General features: G+C 49.6%; 1 protein-coding gene across 1 annotated transcript in view; it reads left to right on the top strand.

Annotated features, from left to right (window-relative positions):
* The first annotated feature begins 3,275 nt into the window (after positions 1-3,275).
* The window catches only part of LOC126235074 (Down syndrome cell adhesion molecule-like protein 1 homolog), a 190,267-nt gene continuing 183,152 nt past the window's right edge, over positions 3,276-10,390 (top strand). The window contains exon 1 of the mRNA XM_049943808.1: positions 3,276-3,593. Coding sequence (XP_049799765.1) covers positions 3,276-3,593 — 318 coding nt within the window. The remainder of the gene's footprint in view (positions 3,594-10,390) is intronic.

Genomic DNA, 10,390 nt, shown 5'->3' with positions numbered 1-10,390 from the left:
GGACAAATATATTATACTAGAACTGACATGTGATTACATTTTCATTCATTTTGGGTGCATAGATCCTGAGAAATCAGTACCCAGGACAACCACCTCTGGCCATAATAACGGCCTTGATGCCTGGGTATTGAGTCAAACAGAGCTTGAATGGCGTGTACAGGTACAGCTGCCCATGCAGCTTCAACACGATACCACAGATCATCAAGAGCAGTGACTGGCGTATTGTGACGTACCAGTTGCTCGGCCACCATTGACCAGACGTTTTCAATTGGTGAAAGATCTGGAGATAGTGCTGGCCAGGGCAGCAGTCCAACGTTTTCTGTATCCAGAAAGGCCCGCACAGGACCTGCAACATGCGGTCTTGCATTATCCTGCTGAAAAGTAGGGTTTCGCAGGGATCGAATGAAGAGTAGAGCCACGGGTCGTAACACATCTGAAATGTAACGTCCACTGTTCAAAGTGCCGTCAATGCGAACAAAAGGTGACCGAGACGTGTAACCAATGGCACCCCATACCATCACGCCAGGTGATACGCCAGTATGGCGATGACGAATACACGCTTCCAATGTGCGTTCACAGCGATGTCGCCAAACACGGATGCGACCATCATGATGCTGTAAACAGAACCTGGATTCGTCCGAAAAAATGATGTTTTGCCATTTGTGCACCCAGGTTCGTCGTTGAGTACACCATCGCAGGCGCTCCTGTCTGTGATGCAGCGTCAAGGGTAACCGCAGCCATGGTCTCCGAGCTGATAGTCCATGCTGCTGCAAACGTCGTCGAATTGTTCGTGCAGATTGTTGTTGTCTAGCAAACGTCCCCATCTGTTGACTCAGGGATCGAGACGTGGCTGCACGATCCGTTACAGCCGTGCGGATAAGATGCCTGTCATCTCGGCCGCTAGTGATACGAGGCCGTTCGGATCCAGCACGGCGTTCCGTATTATCCTCCTGAACCCACCGATTCCATATTCTCCTAACAGTCGTTGAATCTCGACCAACGTGAGCAGCAAGGTCGCGATACGATAAACCGCAATCGCAATAGGCTACAATCCGACATTTATCAAAGTCGGAAACGTGATGGTACGCATTTCTGCTCCTTACACGAGGCATCACAACAACGTTTCACCAGGCAACGCCAGTCAACTGCTGTTTGTGTATAAGTAATCGGTTGGAAACTTTCCTCATGTCAGCACCTTGTAGGTGTCGCCCCTGGCGCTAACCTTGTGTGAATGCTCTGAAAAGCTAATCATTTGTATATCACAGCATCTTCTTCCTGTCGGTTAAATTTCGCGTCTGTAGCACGTCATCTTTGTGGTGCAGCAATTTTAATGGCCAGTAGTGTATATTCAACTCCGTGTGAGGGCGTTTCTGTGCTGAGACAGAGAGTGCATCTTCTTTAGCCTCTCCTATTTCTCGTTACGGATTACATCGCTAATGACTGTGGTATGGATGCACATTGCTGACTGCGGCGTGACGCTGCGATCTTTGGACGATACCACAACAGCCAAAATTAATCAGTTCCCAGTTCCTTTCAGAGTATGCTAATACAAGAGCTCCATACTTAAAAATCACATACAACCATTCGCACGACGAAGGATCCGTACCCAAAGACTGGGAAGTTGCACAGGTCATGCCAATATTCAACAAAGTAGTAGGAGTAATCCACTGAATTACAGGTCGATATGCAGCAGGATTGTGAAACATATATTGTGTTCGAACGGTATGAACTGCCTCGAAGAAAACGGTCTATTGACACACAGTCAACACGGATTTAGAAAACATCATTCTTGTGAAACACAACTAGCTCTTTACTCGCACGAAGTGAAGAAAGCTATCGACAAGAGATTTGAAATTGATTCCGTGTTTCTAGAATTCCGAAAGGCTTTTGGTACTGTATCACACAAGTGGGTTGTAATTAAACTGCATTCTTATGGAATATCATCTTAGCTATGTGACTGGATTCGTGGTTTCCTCTCATAGAGGTCACAGTTTGTAGTAGCTCACGGCAAGTCATCGAGTAAAGCAGAAGTGATTTCTCGCATTCTCCAAGGTAGTGCTATAGGTCCTTTGCTGTTACTTGTCTGTATAAACGATTTAGGAGACAATATCAGCAGCCGTCATAGGTTGTTTGGAGATGACGCTGTCGTTTGTCGACTAGTGACGTAATCAGAAGATCAAAAGCAATTGCAAAACGATTTAGAAAAGATATATGTATGGTGTGAAAATTGGCAATTGACTCTAAATAACGAAAAGGGTGAGGTCATCCACATGAGTGCTAAAAGGAATCCGTTAAACTTTGGTTACATGATAAATCAGTCAAATCTAAATGCCGTAAATTCAACTAAATACCTAGGAATTACGATTACAAACAACTTAAATTCGAAGGAACACACAGAAAATGTTGTGGGAAAGGCTAACCAAAGACTACGTTTTATTGTCAGGACGCTTAGAAAATGTAACAGATCTACTAAAGAGGCTGCCTACGCTACGCTTGTCCGTCCTCTTTCAGAATACTGCTGCGCGGTGTGGGATCCTTACCAGGCAGGATTGACGCAGTACTTCGACAAAGTTCAAAGAAGGGCAGCACGTTTTGTATTACCGCAGAATAGGGGAGAGAGTGTCACTGACATGGTACAGGATTCGGGGTGGACGTCATCAAAACAATGGCGTTTTCGTTACGGCGGAATCTTCTCACGAATTTTCACTCACCTACTTTCTCCTCAGAATGCGAAAATATTTTGTTGAAAGCCAAGCTAGCTATGGAGAAATGATCATCATAGTAAAATAAGGGAAATCAGAGCTTGCACCGAAAGATATAGATGTTCGTTTTTTTTCGCGCACTGTACGAGATTGGAATAATAGAGACTTATTGTGAAGGTGGTGCGATGAACTCTCTGCCAGGAACTTAAATGTGATAAGCAGAGTATCTGTGTAGGTGTAGATGGCTCTGAGCACTATGGGACTCAACTGCTGAGGTTATTAGTCCCCTAGAACTTAGAACTAGTTAAACCTAACTAACCTAAGGACATCACAAACATCCATGCCCGAGGCAGGATTCGAACCTGCGACCGTAGCGGTCTTGCGGTTCCAGACTGCAGCGCCTTTAACCGCACGGCCACTTCGGCCGGCGTAGGTGTAGATGAAGATGATGACAGAAAGGTGTTGTCCCCAAATTGTCCCTTTGTGGAGGACCATACCCTTTTCCCAGATGCTACCTTGTGAATTATCCGATGTATGTAACCAGCAATAGCGTAAGCCTTAGCCCAGTTGCTGATGTGCTGCTCAAACCCGGCTCCGGCGGTCGCAGACGCAACGCCGGTGCTGCTGCGCACGTTCGTGAACGCGACGCTGGCGCCCGGCTCTGCGTGGTCGGCGCAGTGCGAGGCGTCGGGCTCCCCGGCGCCCGCCGTCTCCTGGGCGCTGGACGGCGCGCCGCTCGAGTCGTCGCCGGGCGGGGAGCGCGTCGCCGTCAGCAACCGCGTCACCGCCGACGGCGTCCTCAGCTACCTCAACGTGTCCGCCCTGGCGCCAGAGCACGGCGGCCGCTACGCCTGCTCCGCCACCAACGCCGTCGGCTCCGTCACGCACCAGGTACCATGGTCCCACAAAAGCTAATCACTAAAAGTTTGAGAAAGTATATTAACGGCTTAAGGTGACCTACGACAAACATGAGACTGCCATAAGGGTATTACTTACGAAGGTCACTCCAAAAGAAATGCACGCTATTTTTTTTTAAATGCGTCTTTTATTCTACATTTTTGAAAGTTATACAGTGTGTAGATACATCCTTTAGGAACATTATTTTCAGATTTCCACATAATTTCCATCCCTTTCAACTGCCTTACGCCATCTTGGAACCAGCGCCTGTATGCCCTGCACCAACCTGTTGGAGCCACTGTTTGGCAGTGTGCACAAGGGAGTCATCAACTTCAAACCTTGTTCCACGAAGAGAGTCTTTCAGTTTCCCAAAGAGATGATAGTCACATGGAGCCAGGTCAGGACTGTAAGGCGGGTGTTTCAGTGTTGTCCATCCGAGTTTTGTGATCGCTTCCATCTCTGACATGTGGCCGTACATTGACGCGCAACAGCAAAACATCCTGCTTTTGCCGATGTGGTCGAACAAGACTCATTCGAGCTTGAAGGTTCTTCAGTGTCGTCACATATGCATCAGAATTTATGGTGGTTCGACTTGGCATTATGTCCACAAGCAAGAGTCCTTCGGAATCGAAAAACACCGTAGCCATAACTTTTCAAGCAGAAGGTGTGGTTTTGAATTTTTTTTTTCCTTGGGTGAATTTCCATGATGCCACTCCATTGATTGCCTCTTCGTCTCTGGTCAAAAATGATGGAGCCATGTTTCATCACCTGTCACAATTCTTCCAAGAAATTCATCTCCACCATTCTCGTACTGTTCCAAAAGTTCACCGCATACCGTTTTTCTTGTTCCTTTGTGAGCCATTGTCAGTGTAGTGTCGGCAGGCTTGCCAATACTACGTACACTAATTGAACGAGGCGGCCAAGATGCACGCGCTAACTCACGAAGGATGGAGTGAGGTCTGAAACAGGATACGTAATGAATGTTATAAAGAAAAGTACGTAGCTACTTGAATACTTAACTTTTAATACATCCTTGTGGTACATCGTTCTTGATGAGACATCTGGAGATTGTGGCGATACAAGTGAGACTCTTTAGATACAAGCTATCTAAGGCTAATGGCTCCTTGCTAGGTGGTAGACATGGACTTAGCTGAAGGCTATTCTAACTGTCTCTCGGCAAATGAGAGAAAGGCTTCGTCAGTATTGTCGCTAGCAAAGTCGTCGTACAACTGGGCGAGTGCTAGTCAGTCTCTCGAGACCTGCCGTGTGGTGGCGCTCGGTCTGCGATCCTGACAGTGGCGACACGCGGGTCCTACATGTACTAATGGACCGCGGCCGATTTAAGCTACCACCTAGCAAGTGTGGTGTCTGGCGGTGACACCACATTCCTCCCCCACAAATCGGCGAACGGTCGTGAGATAAGGCTTCCGCCCGCCGTGGGGAGGACCCCATGTTGACGTATGCGATGAGGTGGGGAGCCTAACAACAGGCGAGGCTGTGCCACCCGCACCCGGCCATTCGGTCCGAGGGGAGCTAGGAAACGCCTGAAAACCTAGTCCAGGGTGCTCGTCAACATGCGGAGTATGCGCCCGTAGAGAGACAGGAGGGGCCGAAGGGTCGACCTCCATGTGGTCGGGGCACCCGACGGGCGAAGACGACATCTGGTCCGGAGCGGGCAAGAGTTCCATGGCGGAGGACAGCTGGGCACGGGAAGCGATCGGCGGCGCGTGACCCAGGGAGGCGCCAGGCGGCTGCAGCGACGCGTCCACTGCGGGCGGCGCCGGCGGGAGAACAGGCGGCGGCGGCGGCGGCGGCGGCAGCGGCGCGTTGCCATGGGGCAAAATGGAAGGCATCGTCGGTAACACCTGGGGATGAGGCGAGCCAGTAGATGGGTCCCCAGGGCGCTGACCGGACGGCACCGTCGCTGAAAGCAGACGGGGAGCGGCAGAACCCGGGCGACGACAGAGGCGCAGCTGATTGAGATGCCGACGCACCTCACCAGAGGCTCCCAAAACCAAATACATCGCGGGCATGATTTCACTGAATGTGCTGGCCTACGCGGCACACGTGTGTGAGAGCTAGGCCGCAGCTGCACGGACGTGCGCGGGGGCTGTTTAGCGGTCCGTGCAGCGCGCCCGGCGGGCCGGTTAATGTGACACACGGCTGCCGAAGTTTCAAATGATTCCTGAGCAAAGTCAAGTGTGTCTTGCCTATCTAATATGTCTATCACTTGTTGAAGGGAGGGATTTACTAGTTTCAAAATCTGTTCCCTTATACGAACATCTGAAACGTTCTGTGCAATTGCATCACGCACATTGTATCTGAATAAGGGAGTCCACATTCACACTCAAAAGCACAATTCCGAGTAAGTCCTTGCAATGTTGTAACCCACTCCCGATTAGTCTGACCGGCCGTACGTTTTGTACGAAAGAACGTGTACCTTTTTGCAACAACATTGACTGTTTCCTTGAAATAGGCATCTAAAGCAGACAAAATTTCTTCGTAGGACAGAGTGGCTACGTCGCGTCGGGGAAACAATTTCACTATCACACGGTAGGTGGACACACCTACACACGAAAGCAAAAACGGCTGCCGCTCATTACCTTGAATTCTGTAGGCGGCGAGATGAAATCCAAATTGGCGTGACCACTCCGTCCAGGTTTCGTTGGCTGCATCAAAACTACGAAACGGGGGTGCAACTGCATGTTGTGGCTGCGGTAGCGGTGAAGCGGCGGCGGCCGCATCGGTTGGCAGTGCACGTTGACCCTGGACGAGCTGTCCAAGGGCATCCAATAACGCCTGCGTCTGCTGATTCTGCAAGCGATAAAATTCGGACAGTACATCTGGCGAAGCCATGACAAGTAAATGTAAGCAAGTAGAAAGAACAAGACCCTTTTTACTCTCGTCGCCAAAATTGTAGTGTCGGCAGACTTGCCAACACTACGTACACTAATTGAACGAGGCGGCCAAGATGCACGCGCTAACTCACGAAGGATGGAGTGAGGTCTGAAACAGGATACGTAATGAATGTTATAAAGAAAAGTACGTAGCTCCTTGAATACTTAACTTTTAATACATCCTTGTGGTACATCGTTCTTGATGAGACATCTGGAGATTGTGGCGATACAAGTGAGACTCTTTAGATACAAGCTATCTAAGGCTAATGGCTCCTTGCTAGGTCGTAGACATGGACTTAGCTGAAGGCTATTCTAATTGTCTCTCGGCAAATGAGAGAAAGGCTTCGTCAGTATTGTCGCTAGCAAAGTCGTCGTACAACTGGGCGAATGCTAGTCAGTCTCTCGAGACCTGCCGTGTGGTGGCGCTCGGTCTGCGAGCCTGACAGTGGCGACACGCGGGTCCGACATGTACTAATGGACCGCGGCCGATTTAAGCTACCACCTGGCAAGTGTGGTGTCTGGCGGTGACACCACAGTCAGCATTCTGGGAAGCCACCTGGCACAAACCTTTTTTAACGCCAACACTTTCAGTATTCTGCAAACACCTCCTTCCCCTATCCCAACGTGGCGTGACAATTCGTTGACTGTGATGCGTCCTTCAGCAGTCACCAATTCATTAACTCTCTGCACATTGTCTGGAATGTGTGCAGTACGAGGCCTGCCGCTGCGAGTACAATCCTCAATATTGCCGTGCCCGCTTTCATCACGTTACCTGCTTCCCCACCGACTAACTGTACTGCGATCGACAGCAGCATCTCCATACACCTTTTTCAACCTATTGTGGATGTTTCCCACTGTCTCGTTTGCACAGCACAGGAATTCTGTGACAGCACATTGCTTCTGACGAACGTCAAGTGTAGAAGTCATCTTGAAGACATGCTGTGATGGCGCCACTCACGGGAACAGATTGAACTAAGTTTGAAAACAAGCGGGAAGGATGTATCTACACACTGTAAAACTTTCACATATGCAGAAGGAAAACGGTATTTTTACAAAGTTAGTGTGCATTTCTTTTGGAGTGACCCTCGTACTTCTGTGTGTATATGGTTATTTTAGCACACCCACACATAGTAGTTGGGATTAACGCCATCTATGTCCCGAATATAAGGAAAAATTATGTAGTAGGTTTCTTGTACAGAAACAGCAGCTTAATCATCGTGTTATGCCCCATTTGGACTCTATATCGACAGTAGACTGACGTGGGGAAGCCATGTAGAAGATCTGAGTACCATGGTTCGTCGGTCAATGACGTACCACGATAACATTCGAGGTAGGATGGCGTCTCCACTAGTTCAAGTTAACAGACAGACTGCATACCCCTCGTACGGCTCGAGTTACGAAGTACTGAACTAACAGCCCCAAATCTTCTACCAGACCGGGGGGGTAGGATTCATCATTCACTTTTCTAACTGGTAACTTCCATCTGATTGCACCAGTTTGGCCGTCATCGGCCCCAGTATTCACAGACAGCTCCAAAAAAAGAGAGGGCACCCTTTTTACTTACTGCTACAGCGGTCCCCTATCTTAGACTGTGTTTAAGCTTCGACGGAAGCCAGCATCTTCAGTGGTGAAGTTCTTGCAATTAACGAGGCCCTTGGATATGCGACAAATCAATTCGACGACGTACTTCTTGTCACAGATTCGAGGAGTTCCCTGTAAAACCTAGATAAACAGCAATAGAATTATAGCACTAACAACCATGTGTTTGATGTAATTACGTTAATCTACCAGTGTGAAAGCCAACATAAACGTATTCATTTATTATGGATCAAGGGCCAGTCTGGTATCTCATATAAGACTTGTTGGAGCATCTGGCGAAACAAAATGTGATTGATGGCCATCCTTACAACGTTTGTCTTCCACATACGGGATTTGTTGCCAGTATAAAGAAAGAAATCTTTCGAGAATGGTCAAAGATGTGGCAGATCTCACAACAGTCCAAAGGAGTACATTAAGCCGAAACACCGCCGAACATTCCGCAAAAAACCTGATTTTCGCAAATAAAGATAGTTAGACGGCTTATCGGTAACAAAACGCGCATCCCCTGAGTCACAGCTGTTATCCCTCACATCTTTATAGGATGAAATATTAGCTATCTCTGTGCAGTGAAGTACATCCAGCTGAGATTACAGACCTCAGCCATGTGATACTTTGGTGTCCTCGTTACGACAGGAAAAGGTGCCAATTTCTCAGGGCCTTGATCAGAGCAGGAATTCCCCAACCCACATCTGTGACAAACCTGTTTTGGCAGCTGTCCAAAGTGATTATGTCAACAGTGCCCCGTTTCTCCAAAAGGCGGATATATACACTCCTGGATATGGAACAAAGAACACATTGACACCGGTGTGTCAGACCCACCATACTTGCTTCGGACACTGCGAGAGGGCTGTACAAGCAATGATCACACGCACGGCACAGCGGACACACCAGGAACCGCGGTGTTGGCCGTCGAATGGCGCTAGCTGCGCAGCATTTGTGCACCGCCGCCGTCAGTGTCAGCCAGTTTGCCGTGGCATACGGAGCTCCATCGCAGTCTTTAACACTGGTAGCATGCCGCGACAGCGTGGACGTGAACCGTATGTGCAGTTGACGGACTTTGAGCGAGGGCGTATAGTGGGCATGCGGGAGGCCGGGTGGACGTACCGCCGAATTGCTCAACACGTGGGGCGTGAGGTCTCCACAGTACATCGATGTTGTCGCCAGTGGTCGGCGGAAGGTGCACGTGCCCGTCGACCTGGGACCGGACCGCAGCGACGCACGGATGCACGCCAAGACCGTAGGATCCTACGCAGTGCCGTAGGGGACCGCACCGCCACTTCCCAGCAAATTAGGGACACTGTTGCTCCTGGGGTATCGGCGAGGACCATTCGCAATCGTCTACATGAAGCTGGGCTACGGTCCCGCACACCGTTAGGCCGTCTTCCGCTCACGCCTCAACATCGTGCAGCCCGCCTCCCGTGGTGTCGTGACAGGCGTGAATGGAGGGACGAATGGAGACGTGTCGTCTTCAGCGATGAGAGTCGCTTCTGCCTTGGTGCCAATGATGGTCGTATGCGTGTTTGGCGCCGTGCAGGTGAGCGCCACAATCAGGACTGCATACGACCGAGGCACACAGGGCCAACACCCGGCATCATGGTGTGGGGAGCGATCTCCTACACTGGCCGTACACCACTGGTGATCGTCGAGGGGACACTGAATAGTGCACGGTACATCCAAACCGTCATCGAACCCATCGTTCTACCATTCCTAGACCGGCAAGGGAACTTGCTGTTCCAACAGGACAATGCACGTCCGCATGTATCCCGTGCCACCCAACGTGCTCTAGAAGGTGTAAGTCAACTACCCTGGCCAGCAAGATCTCCGGATCTGTCCCCCATTGAGCATGTTTGGGACTGGATGAAGCGTCGTCTCACGCGGTCTGCACGTCCAGCACGAACGCTGGTCCAACTGAGGCGCCAGGTGGAAATGGCATGGCAAGCCGTTCCACAGGACTACATCCAGCATCTCTACGATCGTCTCCGTGGGAGAATAGCAGCCTGCATTGCTGCGAAAGGTGGATATACACTGTACTAGTGCCGACATTGTGCATGCTCTGTTGCCTGTGTCTATGTGCCTGTGGTTCTGTCAGTGTGATCATGTGATGTATCTGACCCCATGAATGTGTCAATAAAGTTTCCCCTTCCTGGGACAATGAATTCAGGGTGTTCTTATTTCAATTTCCAGGAGTGTAGTTATAAATCAGCCACAGAAGATACAACATGAGAAGATGTGATAAGTGTGTGATACATTGACTGTGTTGACTGAACAAAGTGTATCATGAACTTTAAATGGCAT

The sequence above is a fragment of the Schistocerca nitens genome, chromosome 2 (genome assembly GCF_023898315.1).
Source record: "Schistocerca nitens isolate TAMUIC-IGC-003100 chromosome 2, iqSchNite1.1, whole genome shotgun sequence".
NCBI lineage: Eukaryota > Metazoa > Arthropoda > Insecta > Orthoptera > Acrididae > Schistocerca > Schistocerca nitens.
The sequence above is the reverse complement of the archived record's forward strand: the minus strand, read 5'-3'. Positions and strand labels throughout refer to the sequence as shown.